At 53.4% G+C, this 26,756-nt stretch overlaps 1 protein-coding gene across 11 annotated transcripts in view; it reads left to right on the forward strand.

The window, feature by feature from the left end:
- TCOF1 (treacle ribosome biogenesis factor 1) overlaps positions 1-26,756 on the forward strand; it is a 42,398-nt gene that overhangs the window by 12,579 nt on the left and 3,063 nt on the right. For 2 of the 11 annotated variants that reach the window (XM_034960786.3, XM_034960787.3), the window contains exons 7-25: positions 1,514-1,744; positions 3,680-3,892; positions 4,123-4,317; positions 4,460-4,669; positions 4,845-5,060; positions 5,233-5,421; positions 5,594-5,842; positions 5,935-6,132; positions 8,420-8,557; positions 8,744-8,923; positions 9,047-9,247; positions 12,571-12,681; positions 17,419-17,605; positions 19,441-19,577; positions 21,093-21,206; positions 21,506-21,725; positions 22,257-22,339; positions 22,921-23,101; positions 25,821-26,381. In XM_034960786.3, coding sequence (XP_034816677.2) covers positions 1,514-1,744; positions 3,680-3,892; positions 4,123-4,317; positions 4,460-4,669; positions 4,845-5,060; positions 5,233-5,421; positions 5,594-5,842; positions 5,935-6,132; positions 8,420-8,557; positions 8,744-8,923; positions 9,047-9,247; positions 12,571-12,681; positions 17,419-17,605; positions 19,441-19,577; positions 21,093-21,206; positions 21,506-21,725; positions 22,257-22,339; positions 22,921-23,101; positions 25,821-26,381 — 3,814 coding nt within the window. Of the gene's footprint in view, positions 1-1,513; positions 1,745-3,679; positions 3,893-4,122; positions 4,318-4,459; positions 4,670-4,844; positions 5,061-5,232; positions 5,422-5,593; positions 5,843-5,934; positions 6,133-8,419; positions 8,558-8,743; positions 8,924-9,046; positions 9,248-12,570; positions 12,682-13,247; positions 14,144-17,418; positions 17,606-19,440; positions 19,578-21,092; positions 21,207-21,505; positions 21,726-22,256; positions 22,340-22,920; positions 23,102-25,820; positions 26,382-26,756 lie in introns of those variants that run through there. The other 9 variants (XM_034960788.3, XM_034960789.3, XM_034960791.3 and 6 more) reach the window with 9 other exon arrangements.

Below are 26,756 nucleotides of genomic sequence, written 5' to 3' on the forward strand. Positions count from 1 at the left end.
TACAGGTGCACGCCACCACGCCTGGCTAATTTTTGTATTTTTTGTGGAGACAGGGTTTCACCATGTTGGCCAGGCTAGTCTCGAACTCCTGACCTCAAGTGGTCCATGTGCCTTGGCCTCCCAAAGTGCTGGGATTACAGGCATGAGCCGCCACACCTGGCCAAAACCTTGATCTTTAAATGAGAGGGAGAAACCAGGCATGGTGACTCACACCTTAAGTGCAGCACTCTGGGAGGCCAAGGCAGGAGGATCATTTGAAGCCAGAAGTTTGAACCCAGCCTGAGCAACATAGTGAGACCCTGTCTCTACAAGATATTATTTTTTAAAAAAACAAATAAATTATGGGGAAAGTGACACAAGATGAAGTCCTAGGTAGACAGGGGCCAGATCTTCTGTCTGACCTTGAGGACCACCATAAGGAATTTGGGTTTTATTCTAGGGGCTGTGAGAAGCCATGCCAGCAAGGAGAGATGGCCTGATTTGCATTTAATAAGATTGCTGGCTGTAGCCTGGGTTGGAGGGCAGTGCAGAATAAAAGCAGTAAGACCATGTAGGAGACTATTGGAGTAATACTGATACTGGCATAAGAGGCTGGGGGCTGGGAGACCAAGGTGTCCACAGTTGGAAAGATGTTTTCAAGGGAAAACCAGCACAAGTCAGGGATGAACTGATCTGGTGCCCAGGGAACTTCTCACTTTACTGTGCTGCCTGGCCCAGTAACCCTGTGAAGGTTGAAAGCTCACCCCCATCTACCCCAGGCCTTACCAAGGGCTGCCCTCCAGCTTCCATCCTCACCCTTGGGCCCTAGATACCACCAGCTGTAAGGACATCCCTGGCTTCTGTCACCCCAGGCCTTGCCAAAGGGAAGAAGACCACTCCCAGCCCTCCATAAACACACAACCTCAATGGGCTGAGGCTGTGCAGAGCTCCAGTAGCAGATGCCCCAGAAACCCAGGGCCGCAAGGGGTCTGATGGATCTCAGAGGTAGAAGTAGGGCACTGACTGCCTGGGAAATGTCTGAATTGTGGAAGTGTAGGAAAGAGCTCACAGAAGGAAGGAATTTGCCCAAGGTGTGGCAAGCCAGTGGCAGAGGTGGTGTTCACATCCTGAACTCCTGGCCCTCAGGAGGGCTGCTGTGATCAGATACTTGAGTTTAAGGGGCAGACAGGATGAGCTCTCCTGATTGAGAGATGCAAGCCGTTCTCTTAGGCCAAGCCCTGTGTGTGCCAGGTGGGAGATGAACATAATGGTTTTGAGATCTGTTCCAAAGTCAGACAGTCCAGGGTTCCAGTGGGGCTCTGTCCCTTCATATTGATCATGAGTGATTTTACCTCTTTAAGCCTCTTGTACTTTTCTGGAAAATGGATCTAAAGCTAATAGCCATCTCAGGGAGTTGCTTAAAAATCCAGTGACATTAGGAAAGAGCTTCATCAACTGCTGAAGCACCTAATACAGAACCTTAGGGGGAAACAGTAATTATTATTCATTTTCTAATTCCATCCTCTTGTTCCAGGGGAAACCCTCAGTAAAACCAGCCCAGGTCAAAGCCTCATCAGTTTCTACTAAGGAGTCTCCAGCAAGAAAGGCGGCCCCAGCCCCTGGGAAGGTGGGGGATGTGACACCCCAGGTCAAAGGAGGGGCCCTGCCGCCAGCCAAGAAGGCCAAGAAGCCAGAAGAGGAGTCAGAGAGTAGTGAGGAGGGATCTGAAAGTGAGGAGGAGGCCCCTGCAGGGACACGAAGCCAGGTGAGGCCTGGAGGAGGGCTGCCCCTTGGAGGACCTGCGGGTCCCCCAGCAGCCTGAGCACTCTGCCATGAGCACCTCTGCCACTGGAGTTGGGGAGAGGGAGGAGTATGGTGTGAAGTTGAAGAGCAAGAACAGCCTGCTTCCCACAGGGGAGTCTTGCACTCCACTTTGTCTGTGACCAACTTTACCTCAGTTTCTCTGCCTAGTAAATGGGCCGCTGTCCTCATCCCAGCCAGTCCTGCTGTGAGGGACTTGAGAAGTTTTGATTGCCTAATCCTCTGACTTCTCAGGACAAACCAGACCCTGAGCAGGCAAACACTATGTTAGCTAAAGGGAATCCAGTTCCCTTCCCCATCTGCTGGGAGTGGGCAGGGCTGCAGCCCCAAGGCCCTGGGTGCATCCCAAGGGTAAGACAGAGGGGCTGGAAAGCAATGGAAGTCAGAGCAGGAAGGAGGAAGAGTGAGGGTCACCCACCGAGCCCCAGGCCTGGGGCAGGACAAGGCGGGGGCATGCAGTAGATAAGCAGATCCCCTGTGTTAGCTGCTGGTAAATGGTAAAGAGGAAAGTCGGGTGGGGGACATAGGAATGGCAACTTGAAGCAGAGTGCTTTGGGCTGGCCTTGGGAGAAGGCGTCTCAGTAAAGACCAGAAGGAGGAAGCACTCTTAGGAAGGTCATTCCAGGCAGGGGCTCAGCAAGTGTCAAGGCCCTGAGGTGGAAGTAGGACTACGAATTGTGACAAATTGTTGTTCGCACCCCATCTACAGGGAACTTGTACTCCTCGGCTGTCTATTTTGCAGTGTCTGGGGGCTACACAGTGTTGGATGGGCATCCACTTTGAGAAGGAACACAAATGTGAATTTTTTTTTTTTTTGAGACAGAGTCTTGCTCTGTTGCCCAAGCTGGAGTGCAGTAGCGGCAATCATAGCTCACTGCAGCCTCACTCCTGAGTAGCTAGGAATACAGGCACACACCACCACACCCAGCTTGTGTGTGTATGTGTGTATAGACAGGGTTTCACTGTGTTTCACAGGCTGTGGACTCAAGCAGTCCTCCCACCTTGGCCTCCCAAAGTGCCGTGATTACAGATACGAGCCACCGCACCTGGCCATAAATGTGAACTTTTATGTAAAATCTGCTTTCTCCATGTTGGCTCAAAAATTTAAAAAGGAGCTAGCCAAGCAAGACCTGTGTGGAGCAGCCTGCACTTTCTGCATGAGAAGCTTCTTAGAAGATCAGAGCTGCTGTTTTCTAGGGTTGTTGGCCCAGGGCTGAACACCCAGGGCCTTCCAGGGAAGACAGGGCCTGCAGCCACCCTGCCAAAGCCCCAAGACAGTGCAGAGCCCCACCGAGGAGTTAGTGAAGAGGGGGCCAGGTGTGCAAACCTTGCCCCATGAGGCTGAGGGTGGGCTTCCCAGGGATCCTGCTGCTGTCCATGTGCAGAAAGTCCAGTGAGGGCCTCCCTCAGTCCCTTCCCCACTTTCAGACTGCCTCTTCATTCCTTCCCTTCCCTGGGCCTTTGCACACCCCCTCCCCACAGCCCAGTCTGATGATGCTCCCGATAAGCCAGTGCTCCAGAGCTCTCTGGCCAGTGGGAGCCCAGCAGAGGACAGGCTCTAACTACCCAGTGTGCTGGGGCACCAGGGGGAACCATGTTAAGGAAGTGGTGTCTCTTAGGGAGCCAGAGACAGAGGAGGCAGTGGCTAAGTGAAATGGAACAGGGGGCATGGAGGCTCCAGGAGTGAAAGTGTGTGAAGCTGATCGATTTTTGAGAAACCAGGAGGCCAGTGTGGCCAAAGTATCAGTCAAGGTGGGGAGTGGGGAGGGAAGCAGGAGAGGTCTTAGGAGCCTCATTAAGGCCTCTGGACTTTATCCGAAAGGCATCACCAGAGAGTTTTCACAAGCAGGAGAGCAAGCTGCCCTTTCTTTTTCACCAGGTAAAGGCCTCTGAAAAAATTCTCCAGGTCAGAGCTGCCTCGGCCCCTGCCAAGGGGACCCCTGGGAAAGGGGCTACCCCAGCACCCCCTGGGAAGGCAGGAGCTGTAGCCTCCCAGACCAAGGCAGGGAAGCCAGAGGAGGACTCAGAGAGCAGCAGCGAGGAGTCGTCTGACAGTGAGGAGGAGACGCCAGCTGCCAAGGCCCTGCTTCAGGTGAGGCCTGAGGAGGGAGACTCCATGCAGCCAGGCCCGTCCCCAGAAGGCCTTCTCAGGACTTGTTCTCCCACTCTGGGCCAGAGCCCCGGGCGTGCCTCAGACCCCAGCCCCTTACTCCCCTCTCACTGTGTGGCATCAGTTGCCCTATCTGGTCTTCTGTACCTGGTGTCCTGTGTCTCCTCACACATCCATCCTCTGGGCTGTCTCCCCTTGTCTTGTTTCTCCAGGCGAAGGCCTCAGGAAAAACCTCTCAGGTCGGAGCTGCCTCAGCCCCTGCCAAGGAGTCCCCCAGGAAAGGAGCTGCCCCAGCGCCCCCTGGGAAGACAGGGCCTGCAGTTGCCAAGGCCCAGGCGGGGAAGCGGGAGGAGGACTCGCAGAGCAGCAGTGAGGAATCGGACAGTGAGGAGGAGGCGCCTGCTCAGGTGAGGCAGAGGGGAGGGGTGGAGAGTAGCCCCATGCCTAAACCCCAGCACCTGCATGGGTGTGGCCACCTTTGCCACATCCAGCTCCTGTCTCCACACGGCCACCCTCCGGGCTCTCCCCTCATCCTGTTTCTCACTCCAGGCGAAGCCTTCAGGGAAGGCCCCCCAAGTCAGAGCCGCCTCGGCCCCTGCCAAGGAGTCCCCCAGGAAAGGGACTGCCCCAGCACCTCCTAGGAAAACAGGGCCTGCAGCCGCCCAGGTCCAGGTGGGGAAGCAGGAGGAGGACTCAGGAAGCAGCAGCGAGGAGTCAGACAGTGACAGAGAGGCACTGGCAGCCATGAATGCAGCTCAGGTGAGGCTGGAAGCCGCCCTGCATGGCCTGTGCCCTGCCTCAAAAGACCTCCTGTGGTTTTGACTTTTCCTGTCTGAACCTAGAGCCCTGTGCGGCTGGCTTTGTTTGCTCTCCTCCCCTCACTCACATTCTCCTTCTGGACTCCCTCCCTAATCTTGTCCTTTGTGTCTCCCAGGTGAAGCCCTTGGGGAAAAGCCCCCAGGTGAAACCTGCCTCCACCATGGGCATGGGGCCCTTGGGGAAAGGCGCCGGCCCAGTGCCACCTGGGAAGGTGGGGCCTGCAACCCCCTCGGCCCAGGTGGGGAAGTGGGAGGAGGACTCAGAGAGCAGTAGTGAGGAGTCATCAGACAGCAGTGATGGAGAGGTGCCCACAGCTGTGGCCCCGGCTCAGGTGAGGCCCCTTCCTGTAAGGCTCTTCCCCTGCCCGCCCCCCCCCCCGCCAGAGTGGAGCTGCCTGTGGCCTCCCAACCTCACACTGGGACTCTGTCTACAATCTTAGTTTCTTAATGTCTGCACACACCTACCCTGGGCTCCCTCTCCCAATCCTGTGTATCTCACTCCAGGAAAAGTCCTTGGGGAACATCCTCCAGGCCAAACCTGCCTCCAGTCCTGCCAAGGGGCCCCCTCAGAAGGCAGGGCCTGTAGCCGTCCAGGTCAAGGCTGAAAAGCCCATGGACAACTCGGAGAGCAGCGAGGAGTCGTCGGACAGTGCGGACAGTGAGGAGGCACCAGCAGTCATGACTGCAGCTCAGGTGAGGCCTGGGGAAGGAGGCTGCCACATGGCCTGATCTGCCACACCACAGTCAGCACCCCCGGGGAGCTGTGCTCCCTCAGGCAGAGCATGGGTTCTAGCTGGTGGGGCAGAACAGATGGGGGACTCTGAGTTCAGGAACCTTCTCCAGCCTTTCTTTGGTGTCCCCTCAGGCAAAACCAGCTCTGAAAATTCCTCAGACCAAGGCCTGCCCAAAGAAAACCAATACCACTGCATCTGCCAAGGTCGCCCCTGTGCGAGTGGGCACCCAAGCCCCCCGGAAAGCAGGAACTGCGACTTCTCCAGCAGGCTCATCCCCAGCTGTGGCTGGGGGCACCCAGAGACCAGCAGAGGATTCTTCAAGCAGTGAGGAATCAGATAGTGAGGAAGAGAAGACAGGTCTTGCAGTAACCGTGGGACAGGTGAGGCCTGTGTTTTCTGGGCGGGCCTCAGGGCCGCCCCTACATGGTCCTTTGGACTCCTGGAGACACCTCTCTTCCACTTGTCATCCCAGGCAAAGTCTGTGGGGAAAGGCCTCCAGGTGAAAGCGGCCTCAGTGCCTCTCAAGGGGTCCTTGGGGCAAGGGACTGCTCCAGTACTCCCTGGGAAGACGGGGCCTACAGTCACCCAGGTGAAAGCTGAAAAGCAGGAAGACTCTGAGAGCAGTGAGGAGGAGTCAGACAGTGAGGAGGCAGCTGCATCTCCAGCACAGGTGAGACCTAGAAGGAGCAGGCCCATCCCACCCACACCTGTTCCTGAGCCAGGGCTGAGGATGGGCTTGACTGGGGGCTAGTGTTGCCTGCAGGTGTGCAGAAGCCTCAGCGGTAGCCTCAACACAGCTTCCTTCCCTATCTTTCACTCCATGTCTCCTCTGCCCATCAGAGCTCCAGGGTCTCTGTCTTGTTTGCCTTTTGAGGTCCTCCTGCTGATTGATTCCCTGTGGTTTTCACAAGCTCTGGAGTTCCCACCCTGCCAGGTGCTGCCCTTGTCTGGGGCTGCTGAGGCCCTGTTCCTCGGGGAAGTCCTGTCTCTGTGGAGCATGGACATGCTCCTGCAGTGTGGAGCGATGGGGTTGAGATAGAGGGTGTGAGCCTGGGCTGCGCAGCATGACAGGTGAGAGCATCTAGGCCTTTTACAGGAGGTGGCAGCATCTGAGCCATAGGCTGAAAGAGTTGGCCAGGTGAAATGGGCAGGGAGAGTGTTCCAGGCAGAGGAAGCAGTCTGTGCGAGGCCAGGGAATGAGAGAGTGCCTGGCTTGGGTGCCTTGCCACAGGCGGCACATTGTGGTGGGATGGCTGGCAGGTGTTTAGAGCCAGACCGCCTGGGTTCAAGTTTCAGCTCCACAGCCTGGCAAGTGCTGTAAGCCCTCAGAGCCCTTACTCTCCTATGAACAGGAAATCAGCCCTCACAGGTCTGGGTGAGAATTTAGGTGAGATCTCACCTGCTACACCCAGCAAGGGAGCTGCACACAGCAAGTTGTCTCTGTCACCCTGACGATGGGCCAGGCTAATGTGGAACAGATCAGGAGTGAGGTCTCCAAGCCTGGAAGAGCTGAGAAAAGATGGCTCACTCCCTGCACTCACCCACCCACTGTTTATTATTTTTAATTGTCGCTCTGTTTTTTTCTGTAACCACTCAGAAATTAGTCATTTCTTTTTTCTCTGTACCAGAGCACACATTTCTACCGATTTTTTTTTTTGTCCGCCTCTCGTTGACTTGTGGGACCTCAGGGCCCTCGAATTCCTCCATTGAGGTTTTTAAGCTCTGCAGGGGCCCCTTCCAGAGCCGCCTCTACTCTTTCCCAAGCTGCAGGCACATTCCAGACCCAATGCCTTACAGAGTTTCATTATGCAGATCACTTAAATATTTGTCTTCCCTTCTGAGCCTCCCACCTGTACCATGAGGTGGGTGTTTTATTTTTATTTTTTGAACCATGGGCTATTTTGAAGTAAGCTGTTTAATTTCCAAATATCTGGGATTACCCAGGTTTCTTTTTGTTGATTTCTAATTTAGTCACATTGTGGTTGGAGAACATATTTTGTATGATTTCAATCCTTTTTTGTGTATTGAGACTTGTTAGGTCAAGTCAGTCTTGTGTCTTGTTTCTTGTGGAAAACATGGCTCCCCTCTGGAGGATTTACGTGCTCTACTGATGAGCACCTCGGCCTGAGTCATACTTGGTCCACACTGTAGGGAATCTTCTTGAAGTCCTGATTCTTCACCTCACTTGACCTCATGTGTTTGAGGAATGCTGGGGGATGGGGTTGTTTTCTGACACTGACCAGATGCCGTCCCTGAGTGAGGCAGGGGCCTTGAGATGCTGCCAGAGTCCTTGTTCTGTTTCACCTTAGGCTTGCTGTCACTCCTGTCAAGGATCTCACTCTGGGAATTTCCCTTTTCTTTGTTCTCCTTCTATTTGTTGGAATCCCTGACAGGCCTTTTGGGGGGTCTCTGGATATCGGTTAAGGCTAGATTAAGCTGAAGAAAACCTTAAACAACAAGTATCTTGTTCTGCCGTGGCTGCTTGAGCTCCAGCTCTGACCTCAGCATTCCATCTAGCCTGGAGGAGGAAGAGACATGTTTCTGACCTTTTATGGCACTCAACTTACATCCTATGAGCCAGAATTTAATGACATTGCCACCTAGCTGAAAGGGAGCCTGGAAAACATCTTTGTTTTAGGTAGTCTTGTGCTTAGCTAATGCTAAGGAAGGCACGCACAATGAGTTTGAGTGTTTATTATGTTCCAGACATCATGTTAAACTCTGAATCTCCTATTTAGTCTTCATCATAACCCGTAAGTGCGCCTTACTATTATCTCCATTTGATAGAGGACTGAACTGAGGCCCAGTGAGATCAAGTGATGTGCTTAGGTTCACACGCCTATTGCGTGGAGGAGCCAGAATCCAGACTCGGGCTCCAGCTCCAGAGTCTGTATTCTTGGCTAGCTGCTTTACTCTATCTCACCTTCTCCCTCCTTAATTCCCTTTTCTCCACTCAGGTGAAAACCTCAGTAAAGAAAACCCAGGCCAAAGCCAACCCAGCTGCCGCCAGAGCACCTTCAGCAAAAGGGACAATTTCAGCCCCTGGAAAAGTTGTCACTGCAGCTGCTCAAGTCAAACAGAGATCTCCATCCAAGGCAAGTGGGGCCAGAAGCCACAGGAGGTGTGGAGGGTTGGGGTAGAGAGGAGGACCAGTCACTGAGCCCAGCCAGGAGAAGGTCCGTGCATGGGCAGGCCACCCACCCAGAGTTGTGCCATAGTGGGGAGTGGGACCTGAAAGGAATCACTTCTGCCTCCAATACTATTATCCCCCTGCAATTCAGGTGAAGCCACCAGTGAGAAACCCCCAGAACAGTACCGTCTTGGCGAGGGGCCCAGCATCTGTGCCATCTGTGGGGAAGGCCGTGGCTACAGCAGCTCAGGCCCAGACAGGGCCAGAGGAGGACTCAGGGAGCAGTGAGGAGGAGTCAGACAGTGAGGAGGAGGTGGAGACGCTAGCTCAGGTGAGGGGGAGGGAATGGAGATCATCCCCTACATGGGATGTAACACCTTTGCCACATCCAGCTCCTGTCTTCTCACACGTCCACCCTCCAGGCTCTCTCCTCTCATCCTGTTTCTCACTCCAGGCGAAGCCTTCAGGGAAGACCCCCCAGATCAGAGCTGCCTTGGCTCCTGCCAAGGAGTCCCCCAGGAAAGGGGCTGCCCCAACACCTCCTGGGAAGACAGGGCCTTCGGCTGCCCAGGCGGGGAAGCAGGATGACTCAGGGAGCAGCAGCGAGGAATCAGACAGTGATGGGGAAGCACCGGCAGCTGTGACCTCTGCCCAGGTGAGACTTGCCAAGCCTCTGAGCCACCAACACTCACTCCTCAGAACGGGGGTATAGGGCTGGGCGCAGTGGCTCACACCTGTAATCCTAGCACTTTGGGAGGCCGAGGCAGATGTATCACTTGAGGTCAGGGGTTCAAGACCAGCCTGGCCAACATGGTGAAGCCCCGTCTCTACTAAAAATATAAAAATTAGCTGGGCATGGTGGTGGGTGCCTGTAATCCCAGCTACTCGGGAGGCTGAGGCAGGAGAATCCCTAGAACCTGGGAGGCGGAGGCTGCAGCAAGCCAAGATCATGCCACTGCACTCCAGCCTGGGTGATGAGAGTGAGACTGTCTCAAAAAAAAAAGAAAAAAAAAGAAAAGTGAAAAACCAGGGTTTAGGGCCAGGTAAGGAAAAGAAAGGAAGGCCAGGTTAAGGCTTAAGGCTCCAGCTCCACCATGCCCTCCTCCGTCTGCTGTCATCCACATCTCCTTAGGTAAAACCTGCTACTAAAACCCCCCAAACGAAGACTTCCCTAGCTAAAAGTGTCCTGGGTCTATATCTAGGTCAAGGTCTCCACCAGCTCTATAAGCTAGGCCAGTATTTCCCACCAAGGCATATGAGACCAAGAATCTACATGTTAGTTATTGTGCATACGTTAACGTAATACAAAATGACTCGCCCTGTCAGAGTCCCAGGGAAGCTTGGAGTGTGGCACAGGTCCCCCTGAGGCCCTGGAGAGATGTAGGAAGTCTCAAACTGCACCTTGGCCCGGAGCCTCACATAGGCAGGCGCATCTTCTCAGGCAGGGCTTGTCTAGCTTAGTGCAAAGCCTGGACCCTGGAGAGTGGGGAGAAAGAAAATCTGAACAATTCCCTCTGTCTGCTTGCAGAAGATAGCAGGGCTTGCTACATCCTACAGAAGTGTAGGATGACAAACTCCAGCACTGCCAAGGCACAGGTGTGTGATGGAAATGACTGATGCAGGCCTGGCAGTAATGATAGATGTCCGCCGGGTGCGGTGGCTCAAGCCTGTAATCCCAGCACTTTCGGAGGCCAAGGCGGGCAGATCATGAGGTCAGGAGTTCGAGACCAGCCTGGCCAACATGGTGAAACCCTGTCTCTACTAAAAAAATACAAAAATTAGCCAGGCGTGATGGCAGGCGTCTGTAGTCCCAGCTACTCGGGAGGCCGAGGCAGGAGAATCGCTTGAACCCGGGAAGCAGAGGTTGCAGTGAGCCAAGATCATGCCATTGCTTTGCACTCCAGTCTGGGCAACAGAGTGAGACTCTGTCACAAAAATAAAAAAAAAAGAGATGATAAATGTCAGGAGAGATGGTAGATAGTGGTAGCAAGTAGGGCAGACCGGGGAGCCCTTGCCCCATGCAGAGGGGCAGTTCTTATCAGCTTCAGCCAGTCATGACTGTGGAGATGGACCTTCTGTGTGGCCAGATCTTCCATTTCTTAAGGGAAGCTGGAAGTCCCTGTGCCAGGCCAAGCTCCATAACCTCTTAGATTTGTTTTCTTCATGAGTAAAACAAGCACCGAGATGAATGCTCCCTAGCCCTAACCTCTGCCTTTGATACACCAAACCAACAATTACTGGGGGTGAAAGACATTGGCCCCACCCTCAAGGAGCTCACAGTCTGTGGGGCAAGACAGGTGACCGGATTATCGCAGAGTATGCTAGTGGTGCTGACAGCTGAAAGAGCAGGTCTCTGAGAGGCCAGAAGAGGAGGAGATGATTGAGCTGAACCTGAAGGATGACCAGGCACAAAAGTGGAGAGGGCCCCTCAGTGCGTGCAGAGGGGCTGGGCATGAAGGCGCATGGTCACTGAAGGCAGCTGTCCTGCAGGCCGTAGGCCCTCCCAGGTGCTTGTTACTGGTAGATTTATGGAGGACCTAAATGCCAGACTAAGACATAGGCCCCGGCCATGTTTTGGGCTGTGTAGTTTTTTTGTTTTTAAGTTTTCAATGAGTTCTTAGTCAGAATGGCCTAATCTGTAGGAGAAAGCCCCATTCAAACGAGCTTAAATAAGGGGATTGACTGTCTTAAAGTGCACAAAGTCCCAGGTTCCAGCTGCTGAAAAGCTGGTTCCTTCAGGTGAGTGTCAGTGGTGACCAGATTTCTTCATCTCTGCACTCCACTAGCTTTATGGTCATAGCAGGGCTGCAGCATCTCCTAAAGTGCTGGGGGCAGGCCGGGCACGGTGGCTCACACCTGTAATCCCAGCACTTTGGGAGGCTGAGACAGGCGGATCACTTGGGGTCAGGAGTTCAAGACCAGCCTGGCCAACATGGCGAAACCCCATCTCTACTAAAAATACAAAAACTAGCTGGGCCTGGTGGCACCGGCCTATAATCCCAGTTGAGGCAAGAGAATCACTTGAACCTGGGGAGGAGGAGGTTGCAGCCTGGGCAACAGAGTGAGCAGAGCAAGACTCCATCTCAAAAAAAAAAGAGATTAGGGGGTAGACTTAAGGCTACTCAGACCTCAGGCTGGACGTTCTACCGCCTTAGCCATAGACAAGAGGCCGGTAGTTCCCATGACTGGCTGGGAGGAGGGCCCACCCTCCCTGAAGCATGTGGTAGGGGCCACTGAACAGAGTGAGGGTTCTATTAGCAAGGAACAGATGGGGGCTTGGCTGTTAGGAGGCAGCCTGCAGTGTGCATTGTAGTTGCCCCATTTAAAAATTGGAAATGACATGTACAAATCTTCCAGCTTCTCTTGAGAAATTGGAAGCTCAGGCAGCCTGGGTCCTACTTCTTTGGCTAGGCTGAGTAGGGAAAAGGGGGGCCCCCATTCCAATAGGGACCACTGAGCTGCCATCACCACCAGCATTTCCACCCAGATCTCTGAGTCCTCCTCTGACTGCAGTGCTCATCCTTCCAGCCCCCATCATCACGCCTGCCCCAACAGGAGGGGATGATAGCCAGTGGAACACTTCTAGGCGGCTCCTGCTTTTGGCTGGGGGTGTTACAACCGGAGGTGAACTGTGCTGGGACCACTGGCTTGTGCCTGCAACCTTGTCCCAGGCTGCTGTCACCTCTTGTCGAGACATTGGGCCAACAGCCCTGCAGCCCTCAGGTTTTAGCTGCATCGGAGTCATAAATCCCTTTCATGTTCGGAGTCAGCTCTGGAAGGAGCTAGCAGGGTGGAAGCATGTTTCCAGTGGCTGTGGGGCAGGTCAGGCCAGCAGGTATCCCTGTGCGTGTGCAGGAAGGGGCCACGCTGCCTCCCCTGGAAACCAGAGTGCCTGAGGGTCATTGCCTACTGGCTGTTTCCCCCTCAGCAAATGCCCCTCTCCCCGACCACGTGCTTATCCAGGTCTTGTCCCCTCAGAAGGACAGTAACTCCAAACCTGCCAGAAGCAAGACCCTGGCCCCAGCACCCCCAGAGAGGAACACGGAGGGGTCCTCGGAGAGCAGTGAGGAAGAGCTGCCACTGACCCAGGTGCGCCATGCCTTCTCTCTGCAGATGCTGCAGGATCAGAGCTGGGCTGGCGGGCCTTGCAGGAGAGGGTAGATCTTGCCCATAGGGAAAATCTCGCCATATTTAAACAGCACCTCACAGCTTCCAGAGCTCTTTCCTCTATTGTGACATTCATCTGAGCCCTGTGAGGCAGGCAGCAGTGGACAGTTAAACATACAGGCTTCAGAGCCAGGTGGTGGTGGGGCGAAGCCCAGCTCTTCCACCCAACAGCCCCCGTGGTCCTGGGCAGATGCCTTTTCCCCTGTGTGAGGCTCAATGTTTCAGCCATAAAATGGGGACAGTACTGGCACCTCTCTCCTGCCTCTGTGCACTGGTGCCAGCACACAAGGTACTTGCCACAGTCCCCTGCCTAAGAAAGGGTGCCTGTTAACTGTGAGAAGGGCAGGGAGTGTTGCCCCATTTGACAGATTGGGTATCAAGCCTTAGAGTTGAAGCAGTTTCCCCAAATTCTCATGATTCATAAGAGGCTGAGGAAAAGTCCAAACGCTGGTCCCCTGGCTCCCTGTATCTCTCTGTTTTCTGTTTAGGACCAGGAGTCTTCTTGAATCCCATGAGCTCTGCCCAGGACCCTCTCTCAAGCACCTGTGGCATACCTTCATGTGCTCCACTGCACCCAGAGCTTAAGCCACAGTCCTGCTCAGGCTACACCTCCAAGGGTGGGACCAGGCCCACCTTATCTTCCTGTACTCCAGAGGCCCAAGTCAGCCATGCTGGTGTGGTCCAAGCTTCTGTGTGAACCCTGGCCCTTCCATCAGACAGCATTACCCTTTGTCCTCCTCTAGCCCCAAGCTCCCAGAAGCTTCTGCCAGGCACCTCAGAGCACCAGCTCCCCTGTCCCAGGGCCTAACCACAGATCCTGGAGTTCTGCAACCTCCAGACCAGAGCGGTCTCATGAACCACCTCCCCTTGAATATCACAAACCACATTGTTATCAATTCATCAGTAAGGTCAGATGCTGTTTGCACACCTCCAGCAATAGGGTGCTCACTGCCTCTCACTTTCCAATGGCACAGATTACAAAAGTAAAGAACAACCACCACCACCATCGGTAACTCCCTGTATTCGCATTTTTCTGCTTAATCTCCACAACAGCCCTATGAGGGTGGCTTCCTTTGTTGTTTGCATTTTAAGGAACTGGGAATGAGGCTCAGAGAAGTTGAGGGACCTGTCCCAGCATCACATGGCTGATGACAAGTGGACAGACCTGGTGTTTGAGCGCAGGCCATTCACATTCTGACCCATTGCCTGGCGCTGCCCCGACACTCTCCTCTCCCGGGCTTGGGCATTGCCCTCTGGCTCTGTGTGGAGCCTTTACGAGGCCACCTGCCTCTCTGAGGGAGCTAAACAACTGGGAGGGAGGGGACTGCTCCCCCTTTCTCTATGGGGGTGGACTAACACAATTAAAATGAACATCCTGCTTAAACTGAACCATTTAATTGGTATGTTAGTCCTGAAGATTCTGGAGTCTCTATTTAAAAAGCAGAAAAGAAGTCAGCGGTTTGTACATTCCCCCAGGAGGATTCGGGGAAGACGGGCATAGCCCGGGGAAGCTGCAGCCTCTTCCTGATTGAGAGATTTTTAGTTCCTAATCCCCAGCTCACTAATTATGATTATTTTCATTATTGTACATGTATTGAGCACCTCTCTATTGACAAGTTTCAGTCTGATTTTATTAGCCCATCAGTGGGGAAAGGGATTGAGGCCAGGGTGGTGGGCAGAGTCCCAGGCTAGGAGGCAGGGATAGATACCTTGGCTCCATTCCTAGACCCCTCGCTGTGCCTCCGCCCTGTTGTGCAGAGTAGACCTCAGGCCAGAGTCTGTGCTGGGGTCAGGACAGCTTCCGGATTTAAAAACAAGTAGGTGATACATATGTTAAATAACTTAATTTAGCTATTCCACAATGTATATGTGTATCAAAACATCATGTTATATACCACAAATATATGCAGTTTCACTTGTCAGTAATATAATTTTTTAAGGCCAACTTCTTCTATTAGTTTGTCAAAGATGTAGGCCCTGCTCTCGAAGTTTTAGGTTGAATCAAAGAAAAAAGAAACCTGTAAGAAACTAAATTCTGGTGTTAAATTGAGGCCTAGCATAATTGGTTTTAGAAGGAGCTCCAGTCTGGTGCCTGGAGAGCTAACTTCTAATCCTGGCTCTGGCACCAGTTTGCTGGTTGCCCTGGGTGAGGCCACTTGCCTTCTCTGAGCCTCATTCATCTCAATCTCTGGGATGAGACTTCCTGGGTGGGTGGGGTGGACCTTGAGGCTCCAGGCCACATCCCCAGACAGTAGAATTTCTCAGTCCCCTGGAGTGGGGCTGGCCTAGATCTGTTAAGCAGCAGCCCCAGGCAATTCTGAGAGAGGTTCTTGGAGTGTTTGTTGCCTTTGTGGTCATGTCCCTTGCCAGGGTCCGCAGCCTAGGCCATCAGCCCCCTCTCCCCACTCTGTGACTTGCTGGAATGAAGGCACAGTTAGAATGAGCTCAGCTTTGACAGGAGGGGGTGAGCACTGTCCAGAAAGCCCTTAGGTTTGGTTCTGCAGGCATCAGACCTACAGGTAGGAGGGGTATCCCAGGGTTCCCTCTGGGTCCTTACTGCCCAGCACCTATAGGGAAGTACAACCAAATGTTCAGGCAGTGCTGGTTTTGCTGCTTCACTCCCATCAGTTTTTTTTCTAACTGACCCCAGAACTACATTCCTGTGTATACTGTGCTTTGCAGTTTCCACAGTGCATTAGAACCCCTCCAGTGAATGAGCCCAGGCTGGGATAACTACTAGCCGTTTCATTAAATGGGAAACTGAGGATCAGAAAGTTGAGGGGCTTGACCACACATTGAAGTCATGAGAGAGGCGTAATGAGAAGCAGGTCTCCCCCTATACCCTGGGCAAGCTTCACTGCCCACCTTTATGAACTCTACAGGCTAATGCCCCGCCCCAACCCCCCACAGCCAAGCCCCCTGCACCACCTCCCTCCTACGGACCAGAGGCCCAGTGGGGTGGCGTGGGCAGGTGGAACTAACAGGAGGCTTTTGCTGCTGAGCTGCTTTTAACATCCCAAGACGCTATTGTTTGCCTCAGTGGGTTCGTTGCTTCTCTTCGTCCCCGACAATCTGTTCCTGTCTTCACATATATATAGATCCCCCCTCCCTCAACTGTAAGCCTTCTCCCACTTTCCATCCTTCTCTTTTTTATATCGTGGGAAGGAAGGCTCTGGAAGTGGCAGATCAGAGCAGCCGCGGGGGAGGCTATTTGGCAGGGGTAGGAAAGGCCTAAGCCCAGAGAAGCTTCCACCCTCAGGCAGGCACCTTTCTGTTTTACTTTTTACTTTATGCCTCTCCACAGCACCTTAGCACCCTGAGGAGCCAGGTGTGCTAAGTCAGGCTCAGGGGGTAAACAGGATGGTGAAACAGAGACCAGTCTGGACCTGACTCCACTCCTCTCTTAGCCTCAGGCAGCTCCCTCTTCCTGCCCTCCAGCTCTTCACTGGCCAGAGAGGGAGCAGAGCTCAAACCAGATCTGACATTTGGGGAATGGAAAGTAGACCTAACCAGCTCCCTGGCTCACAGCCATGTGTGTTCTCGTTAGCTGGAGGTTCAGGAAGGAAATGGGCCTGGAGATGCCCTCGTGTGCGGTGAACATGTTCAGGGATGGTGCAGTTCAAAACCAGACTGGCCTGCAGAATACCAGGGAGCTGCTGTTGCTTGTTTGCTTTTTCTTTTATTGTTTCCTTGGAAAATTTAAAGCATACCCAAAGATAGAATAATGTAAAGAACCCCCACGTACCATCCCCAGCCTCAACAGTTAGGAACTCCTGAGCAGGCTCGTTTCACGCAAACCCTCCACTCAGTTCCCCAACGCCCCTGGATTACTTTGCAGCCAGTCTCAGACATGTCAGCTCATCCACCAGGATTTCAGTATGCAGCTCTCAGTTATGAGGACTTTTTTAAGCACAACTACGATACAATGTCACACCTAATAAGTTGATCTACCCAGTCAGTGTCCCTATTTCCCTGATTGTCTCATGGAGTTCAGTTAAAGGCCACATACGGCATTGAGTTATTAATCCTCTAAGTCTTAATCTGTTGGTTCTCACCCACTCACCCAACCCTTGTTTCTCTTGTGCATTTTTTTGTTGAAGAAACTGAATTGGTATAGCTGGGGAGTTTCATCCTGGGCCATGTATCAGGAGGGCTGCGTCAGAACCTCTGGGGTTGGGGCAACTAGACTGTAAATACCTCCCCAGGTGAATTGCATATTCCAACCAGGCAGCCTTGGAAAACTGCTTAGACCACTCCCTGCATTCAGCAAGTAACTGACTCTGAAGCCAGCCGGGGAAAGAAGGCAGAATTGGACATTCTGGCCGTGGCTTTGCTTCCAGTAGGGACAGCAGCCTTGGGTCGCTCCCTTTCCCTCTGGGCTTGTGGTTTTCCCACTTTGTATAAGGGAGCTGATCCTGCTGAATGTAGGGCTTCACTGTGAGGGTCAGGTGGGCTCTGTGAGTTGTGAAGTGCTGTGCTGGGTCTTAGCAGATGTGTGGGGTGGGAGGGGGCACCCTGGGCAGCTGGAATGGCTTCTGTGCCCAGCTGCCCCGAGCTCAGTGGACCCCTTGCCTTGTAAAACACTCCCTAACCCCATCACCTCCTTTCCCTGGCCAAGCCTTTAATCACTGGGGGGGTGTTTTGTTTTTGTTTTTCAAGGTGATTAAACCCCCTCTGATTTTTGTCGACCCTAATCGTAGTCCAGCTGGCCCAGCTGCTACACCCGCACAAGCCCAGGCTGCAAGCACCCCGAGGAAGGCCCGAGCCTCGGAGAGCACAGCCAGGAGCTCCTCCTCCGAGAGCGAGGATGAGGACGTGATCCCCGCTACACAGTGCTTGACTCCTGGTGAGCGCAGCCCTTATGCAGTGGTGGGAGGGGCTGCCAGCACTGCCCCACATTGAGGCCCAGAAGGGACAGGACACTGGCTGAGTCACATAGCAAGGTGTTGGTCGGGAGGGGCTTGGGGTCAGGTCTCTGGGCCCTGCATTAGCCATTCTGATTAGGGCCTGGCTCAGACCTGCAGTTCTGGGGGAATAGTTGCCAGAGCTTTTTTGTGGCAGCCCCAGGCATGGAGCCCAGACCAGTGGCTAGAAGCTGCAGGGACCAGGTTCCTACATAGTCTAAGAAAGAATTCTGTATCAGTTGACTGCCTGTGGAACAAGTGGTCAGGGTGGTAGTGAGCTTCCCGTCCTTGGTGGCATGTAAAGTAGGTTAGGCAATTCCTAAGCCAGAGACATCACAGGGATAGATTTCATCTATCAGAGAGACAGGACCAATCTGAGGTTTCTTTGACTTCTGAGAATCTGTGATTCTACCAATGACAACAGGAAAGGGGTTAATGTTACTATTACAGTTATTGTAACAGTTTTACAAGCAATAATACCTGACCCTGATAGGACAATTTAAAAATACAGGCGGGTGCAGTGGCTCACGCCTATAATCCTAGCTCTTTGGGAGGCTGAGGCAGGCAGATCACCTGAGATCAGGAGTTCAAGACCAGCCTGGGTAACATGGTGAAACCCCGTCTCTACTAAAAATACAAAAAATTAGCCTGGCGGGCGCCTGTAATCCCAGGTACTTGAGAGGGTAAGCCACGAGAATCGCTTGAACCCAGGAGGCAGAAGTTGCAGTGATCTGAGATGTGCCACAGCACTCCAGCCTGGGCGACAGTGAGACTGTCTCAAAAAAACAGAAAGCAGGCAAAATACAGATTACTGCTGGGCATGGTGGTTCGCACCTGTAATCCCAGCACTTTAGAAGGCCAAGGTAGGAAGATCACTTGAGCCCAGGAGTTCAAGACCAGCCTGGGCAACATAGTGAGAGCCCTATCTCTACCTATCTACCTACCTACATACATATATACATATACATATACATATACATATACATATACATATACATATACATGTACATATACGTGTGTGTGTGTATGTGTGTGTATATTTTTTTTAATAAAAATACAGATTAGCACATAAGAAACTATATCACCTGTAATTCTGCCCCAAATAATTACTGTTAACATTTGACAAATGCTAACTTTATAAAAACCTAAAATATACGTGTGTTTTTAAAGCAAGACCATACTGTATCTAATGCTCAGTAACCTTTACTGGATATTTTATGACATCGGGTTTTTTTCATCTTTACATATTTGCAGCACAATTCCTAATGGCTACAAAGAAATCCCTTGGGTGGACATGCCACAGTGTGTGTAGCCAGCACCATGTTGGAGGAAGCAGAGGGTTTTGTTTCAGGGTGGAGGGGTGAGGGAGTTGGCTGTTATAAACAGTGCTTTGAAGAACATGCATGTAACCAGGCCTCTGCAGATAACCACGGGGACTCTTAGGAGAGATGATTTTAACTGCAAGGAGAGTCGTTTGGTGCCGGTGCTCTGGCCCATTGCTCAGGAGTGGCAGTCCGACCAGATGGGAGGGGAGGGGATGAGGAAGCCTGGGGTCACCCCCAGAGCAGCCATTTGAGCTCCCTGAGCCTTGTCAAATGACATAATGACATCTCCTGCCTGGGAGGCTTGGAGAGGGAAGTAAACAAGCTTCTACCTCTGTAAGCCCTGAGCACAGCTCTAGATCACCAGCACAGGCCGGTAAATTGGGTTATTGCCGCTGCTGAGGAGGCGATGGGGCTTTTGTGCCCTGATGTGCCCCCGTCTCGCTCCATTTCAGGCATCAGAACCAATGTGGTGACCATGCCCACTGCCCACCCAAGAATAGCCCCCAAAGCCAGCATGGCTGGGGCCAGCAGCAGCAAGGAGTCCAGTCGGATATCAGATGGCAAGAAACAGGAGGGACCAGCCACTCAGGTACCTGGTGGGCAAGGGAGGGTAATGCAGGCCAGTGGGGTGGGGCCCTACTTCCATACTTACCCACATGTGCTGATGGGATGGCCTGCAATTGCTGTCACCCCCACACTCCAGAGGTCGTGGCCTCACAGCCAGAGGCTTTCTGGCCTCCTAGCTACAACCCCCCAAATCACCTTTGAGTTATGAGGAAGAGTAATCTGGGGACACAGCCTCCTGGCCAAGCAAGCCCTGCAGCACTCGAGTCCCTCACGAGATTTTCCAGCATAGTGGGGCTTTTGATTTTTTTTCTTCCAGTTTTGGAATGCCATGAACAAAAGTTGCCCTTTTTTGGTGTTTGTAATAGTGACTTCAGCATTCTTCCAAGCCTTCACCATCTTCAGTGCATTTTTATTTGGTCCTTGCCTGAATCTAAAAGCTGGGCATTTTAGGGTTAATGGCTGGTGCATTGTTTAGATCATAAAACTTAGCACACATCCCCACCCCAAGGGCTGCAATGTGACCAGCATTCAGCAAGGCCGGAACCCGGGTCTTCTGAGACCCAGTTCATTGCTCTTTGGGCCATATCAGTCTGGTTTCCCATCCCATTGAGAGGATGAAGTCCATGACACACTCTGACCTCTCTTCCTGAGGGGTGGGCTAGGGGGGTGTTGTAGGGGGCGGGGCTGGTGTGCCACCCACTCCCTGGGCTCATCACAAGCTCCAGGTCAAAAACTTCTGGGAACATGGGTGTCGGATGGGAAGTCAGGCTGTGGTCACTGCATCCATGAGCATCGGTTCCTGCCAGGCCCTAGGGATACTGCAGGAACCAAGACAGGGACAAGGAATTCCCAGGCCAGTCAGGGAGTGGTGAGGGGCAGCGATTAAACAAGGAAACCCACATATAAATAAAAGTATTCACCAGCTGGTAGGAGAGGAAACAATAAAAACTAGAGACTAGTGGGGTGACCTATATGAAGGCCACCTGAGACAGCGATGCTTAAGCAGAAAAAGCAGCCAGTCACAGGATGAGCTGGGCCACCCTCCAGGCAGGGAAACTGCAGGGACCGGGTCTTTGGGGGAAGCGCTTGGGGATGAGGGAAACTGAGAGGTGGGGACAGCTGGATGAGGAGCTGGGGGAGAGGAGATGAGCCAGGCCATGGCAAGGGCCACGCCACATTTGAAGGCTCTCAGCAAGGGGTCATGCCCAATTTCCATGCCCACCACTCTCCCTGACTGCTAGTGGGTATAAGAAGTAGAGATGGGGGTCCACCAGGTTGGAGATTATCCCCAGTGAAGGTGCAGATCGAGTAGTGGGGCCTAAGCTGCTTCCCTGCCCTGGGCTGGGAACTGTCCCTTGCTCCTTGAGAACAATGTGATTAGCTCATAACCTGAAGCCTGCCACCAATTTTGCCCCTTTGACTGCCCCTCAGTCCCTGCTCCAGCCCTCACCCCAGCCAGACAGCATCTGACCAGGGTGTGGCACAGCTGGCATCCCAAGGACTTGTGAGTCTCAGGGCTACCTCTTGCCACCCACAGGTGTCAAAGAAGAACCCAGCTTCCCTCCCACTGACCCAGGCTGCCCTGAAGGTCCTCGCCCAGAAAGCCAGTGAGGCTCAGCCTCCTGTTGCCAGGACCCAGCCTTCAAGTGGGGTGAGCTTGGGGAGCCAGGGGAAGCAAGCCCACGGAGCATAGAAGGTGCAGGCGTGGCCCTGCATCCCGGCACCAGCACTCACCTGCCCCATGACCTCTGCACTTGGTTTGCCTCCCTGGGCCTCAGTGGCCTAATCTGTAAGAAGGAATTACAGTACTTTTCGTAGTTGGAAGGATCAAATGAGGCTGCATGTGTGCCCCATCTAACACAGTTCCTGGCCCTACTGAAGTGTTCAGGAAGGACCAGGTCTTACTTGCCCTAATTTTTCCTTCCATTCCTTCTCCTTTCACCGAATTAGGTTGACAGTGCTGTGGGAACACTCCCTGCAACAAGTCCCCAGAGCAGCTCCGTCCAGGCCAAAGGGACCAACAAGCTCAGAAAACCTAAGCTTCCTGAGGTCCAGCAGGCCACCAAAGCCCCTGAGAGCTCAGATGACAGTGAGGACAGCAGCGACAGTTCTTCAGGGAGTGAGGAAGATGCTGAAGGGCCCCAGGGGGCCAAGTCGGCCCACACGCTGGGTGAGGGTGCCAGGGGAAAGGCAAGGGTGGGCCAGGAAGAGGGTGTTGTGTGGCCTGGTGGAGCCATAGCTCTGGCCTCAGCTCCGTATCTCAGACTCATTCTGCACCTGTGGCTGAGCCTGGGCCTCAGTTTCCCCACCTGTACAACTTCATGAGGAAGTCAATCCAAATGATTTCAGAGACCTGACTTTGCTGTTTGACCACTCTCAGCTTTTTGGTATCAGACTCCCTTCACTGGCTCCCAAAAACTCCAGGGCCATGTTTCTGGAACAGTGGAAAGCAGGGAAATAGAAATGGGGCCTCAGGAATTAGAAATAAGGCTTTGGCATTCAGATGTCGCACCTAGCATGATGTGACTAGCGATGAATGTGCAAGGAGTGTTGAAGCAGTAGGAAGACTTGTGGTGAGGCGGGGCAGGGGATGGGGGTGAGGGACCTGCAGAGAGACCAGGGCCTTCCTGAAGGGCTCTGCCCTTCCCGGCTGGCAGGGGCCACCTGGGGCTACCAACAGGATACTGTGCTTCTCCGGTAGGTCCCACCCCCTCCAGGACAGAGACCCTGGTGGAGGAGACCGCAGCAGAGTCCAGCGAGGATGATGTGGTGGCGCCATCCCAGGTAACTGCAAGGGAGAGGACTGGCAGCCCATAGGCCTTAGGGTGGAGCCCCAGACCAGGCTCCTGTCTACCCGATCCCTCAGGTCAGGGGTCTGGGTCCCCTCTCTTCACAGAGGCCTTGGGCAAGGTCCTGTCTGCAAGGCACCACGTGTGGCCCAGCCAGCAGACCACAGCCAGGCTGCCTCCGTCCCCTCATAGAGCCCTGAGTAGCTGACCCTTGGGGTCTGTAGAAGGGATTGACCTTGATTCTGGGTGATGTCCGGACAAAAACATTCTTTAGCAGATTTATTTTAAGGTTACTATCTGTATGTGGCAAAAGCTAGTAATTTTCCATTTGTATTAATAAGAAATTTCCTTTTTAAATGTGCCTGTCTAGAAAGTGTATTAATTAAAATAGTTCGGGAGGCACACGCCAAGGGCTGAAGTGCTGCTCTGTGCCTTGCTGTCCACCCACTCTGCACTGATAGGGCAGGGTGATCCTAGAGGCCCCAGGCTGCTTTCCTCACAGCAGGCCATGACTCGGGCTGGGTTATGGCAGTGGGGTGGGGTGGTGGCAGCCTCTTTCACAATGGGCTTCTTCAGTCTCTCCTCTCAGGTTATGTGACCCCTGGACTAACCCCAGCCAATTCCCAGGCCTCAAAAGCCACTCCCAAGCTAGACTCCAGCCCCTCAGTTTCCTCTACTCTGGCCGCCAAAGATGACCCAGATGGCAAGCAGGAGGCAAAGCCCCAACAGGCAGCAGGCATGTTGTCCCCTAAAACAGGTAAGTTAAGGTCTGCAGGAGGGACATAGCAGGACACAGAGGGACAGGGCAGTGGGCCCCTTCTTGCCCTCCTGTAGCAACAGTCCTCCCAACATGGTCCTGTCTGCCCCCAGAGCCTCTCCAAGTGAGACCTTGTGGCCTTGCATTGGACCTGAAGATGCTCATCAAAGTGCAGGTGGGGCCAGGTGCAGTGGCTCATGCCTATAATCCCAGCACTTTGGGAGGCCGAGGTGGGCAGATTGCTCAAGCCCAGGAGTTCAAGGCCAGCCTGGGCAACACAGAGAGACCCCATCTCTAAAATTTATTTTAATTAGCCGGTGTGATGGTGCACGCTTGTAGTCCCAATTACTTGAGAGGCCGAGGCAGAAGAATGACTTGAAGCCAGGAGGTTGAGGCTATAGTGAGCCATGATCATGCCACTACACTCCAGCCAGGGTGGTACAATGAGACCCTGTCTCAAAAAAAAATTACAGGTGGGCCCCACGCCCAGGTGTCTGGCTCCTATGGCCCTGGACAGCCTGGAAGTGGGGGTGTATCCAGCCCTGGGTGGTGCTGATGCACCTGGTAGGATAGCCCTTGCCTCAGAGGAAGCTGCGTCTTTTGGCTTGTGGAGCAAGCGTTGGCTCTCTCCAACCATCCCCATCAACTTTTCTTCCCTGTAAATAGGCTCACGGTGTGGGGTGTGGGCCATGGGCCTCAGAGGATAGCTTAGACAATAGGCTGACAGTCACGTTTGGCGGACACTCAGCACATGCAGGAGACCCCAGGCAGTAGACTGGCCCCAGGCTGTTCTGACTTATTGTAAAGCCTTGGAAATCCCCTGGCCACTCTGGACCTCTGTGTCTTAACCATACAAAACAGCAGTTGATGTATCCAGTCCGTGTCAAGGCATGGCACATGTAGAAAATAGTCACATTGTATTTGGAGGGCAGACTGGATTATTCAATTCACCCAACCTGGGGCATCCACTATCCCTGACCCTACTGGAGCTAAGGGTCAAATATGTACCAGCTGGGCACACTTGGGACAGCTCCAGGGCTTCCCCAGCCTTGGTGTTCTGGGTGATTGCAGATAAGCAGCAGAAAAGTGGGCCTGGCGCAGTGGTTCATGCCTATAATCCCAGCACTTTGGGAGGCCAGGGCGAGTGGCTCACTTGAGGTCAGGAGTTCGAGACCAGCCTGGCCAACATGGTGAAACCTTGTCTCTACTAAAAATACAAAAAACTAGCCAGCATGATGGCAGGCACCTGTACTCCCAGCAACTCAGGAGGCTGAGGCAGGAGAATCGCTTGAACCTGGGAGGTAGAGGTTGCAGTGAGCTGAGATTGCGCCACCGCACTCCAGCCTGGGCAACACAGTAAAACTCTGTCTCAAAAAAAAAAAAAAAGGCAGCAGCAGAAATGTAGGCTCTGGGGAGAGAGGTTTCCGGGGCTAACTGCCCTCCCCAGCTTCCCTCTCCATTGGCTCCTGCCATCTTGAAGAATCCCCAGAGGATGGAATTGGGCCTCCAGCCGTCCCGGGGACCCCTCTGCCTAACCTGGCCTGCCCTGCCCAGTCCACCTCCCCCAGCCCACCGCAGCTCTAGAGCCAAAAGTCGCCAGAAATCCTGGGTGGGGCTGAGGGGCCAGGCTCACTGCATGCTGCAGGGGGCAGCCCTAGCCTCAGTGTGACATGAGTACCACATAGAGTGTGACATGGAGTATCCACCTGGGCCTTCCTCCAGGCAAACACCTCCAGGACCAAACCACCAAGCCACCTTTCAGAGCCCAGCGTGCAGGAGTGTTGTGCCCATGAGACCCAGAATGGGGCAAAGACCTCCAAGTCACTTGGAAGTTAGAGCCGGTGAGGAGACCCAGTCATGGGGCTTTCAGCTGCAGCTTGCCCCAGGCTGGGTCGGAAGAGGAATTGCTGCTCACTTTCTTCCCCAACATTCTCTGTGAGAGGCGGTGCGACAAGGAGACATTTTAGAGGGGGCTGTGGAAGGTTTTTTTTTTTTACACGTGTAGTCAGCACACAATTATCAAAGGCAAGCAGAGGCGTGGAAAATTCTAAACAAAGGCTGCACCAGAAGTCTCTCTGGCAGGCAGTAAACCTGCTTAGTCAGCCACCATGTGTATATACACTGCACCCAGAGCTCCCCACCTTGCCTGGACCCCCTGACCAGGAAGGGCCGAGTGTGGGTAATCATCAGTTGAATGTCTGCATGGCCCCCACTTTTATTATAAATCTACAGTGTATCATAGGAAGCCTTACTGTTCATCCACCCCTCACGTTATAGACAGGGAAACAAAAGCCCTGGGAGGAGATGGGTCCTGGCCAGAATCACACTGAAAGTGGATGGGAAAGTCAGACCTAGAACCCAGGTCTCCTTCCTCCCAGCTCCAGACTCCATCTCCCTCCTTTCTGAATTTTCATTCCATTGATAGATTTCAGGCCCTTTCATTAACATTCTGGAGTCATTTTCTGTCCCCCACCCTAACTGGAGTTTTTAGTATAAAGAGACAGGGAAAAGCTGTAAGTTAGAAACGAAGTCAGAGTGTGAAATTGGTGGAAAGGTGTGGAGACCAGCTGGGGCAGAGTGACCGCCAAGCCTTGCTCTCCCCATCTGTGCCATTGTAAGAAAAGATGGAGTCACTCCCTGCACCCTCTTTGCTCTTAAGTACTATAAGATCTGTCCCCCAACTCTCCGAGATCTGTGACCCCACATTCTCTCTCCATAGGTGGAAAAGAGGCTGCTTCAAGCACCACACCTCAGAAGTCCCGGAAGCCCAAGAAAGGGGCTGGGAACCCCCAAGCCTCAACCCTGGCGCTGCAAAGCAACATCGCCCAGTGCCTCCTGGGCCAACCCTGGCCCCTGAATGAGGCCCAGGTGCAGGCCTCAGTGGTGAAGGTCCTGACTGAGCTGCTGGAACAGGAAAGAAAGAAGGTGGTGGACACCACCAAGGAGAGCAGCAGGAAGGGCTGGGAGAGCCGCAAGCGCAAGCTATCGGGAGACCAGCTGGCTGCCAGGACCCCCAGGAGCAAGAAGAAGAAGAAGCTGGGGGCCAGGGAAGGTGGGGAGGCCTCTGTTTCCCCGGAAAAGACCTCCACGACTTCCAAGGGGAAAGCAAAGAGAGACAAAGCGAGTGGTGATGTCAAGGAGAAGAAAGGGAAGGGGTCTCTTGGCTCCCAAGGGGCCAAGGACGAGCCAGAAGAGGAGCTTCAGAAGGGGATGGGGAAGGTTGAAGGTGGAGATCAAAGCAACCCAAAGAGCAAGAAGGAGAAGAAGAAATCCGACAAGAGTGAGTGACCGCTTCTCCCAGCCCACCCCAAGGGCTGCTGGGCACCCCACGGGGGCGGGAGGGACCCTCAGCCAGCACCTGGTATCATTCCTCCCATGTAGAAAAGAGAGGCTGAGACCAGCCTGGCCAACATGGCAAAACCCCGTCTCTACTAAAAATACAAAAAATTAGCTGGATGTGGTGGCGGGCACCTGTAATCTCAGCTACATGGGAGGCTGAGGCAGGAGAATTGCTTGAACCCGGGAGGCAGAGCTTGCAGTGAGCCGAGATCATGCATTGCACTCCAGCCTGGGTGACAGAGCAAGACTGTCAAAAAAAAAAAAGGCTGAGAAGTGGTTTGTCCAGAGTCACAGGGGCAGCTTGTGGCAAAGCCAG

This window comes from Pan paniscus, chromosome 4 (assembly GCF_029289425.2).
Source record: "Pan paniscus chromosome 4, NHGRI_mPanPan1-v2.0_pri, whole genome shotgun sequence".
In the NCBI taxonomy this organism is placed as follows: Eukaryota; Metazoa; Chordata; class Mammalia; order Primates; family Hominidae; genus Pan; species Pan paniscus.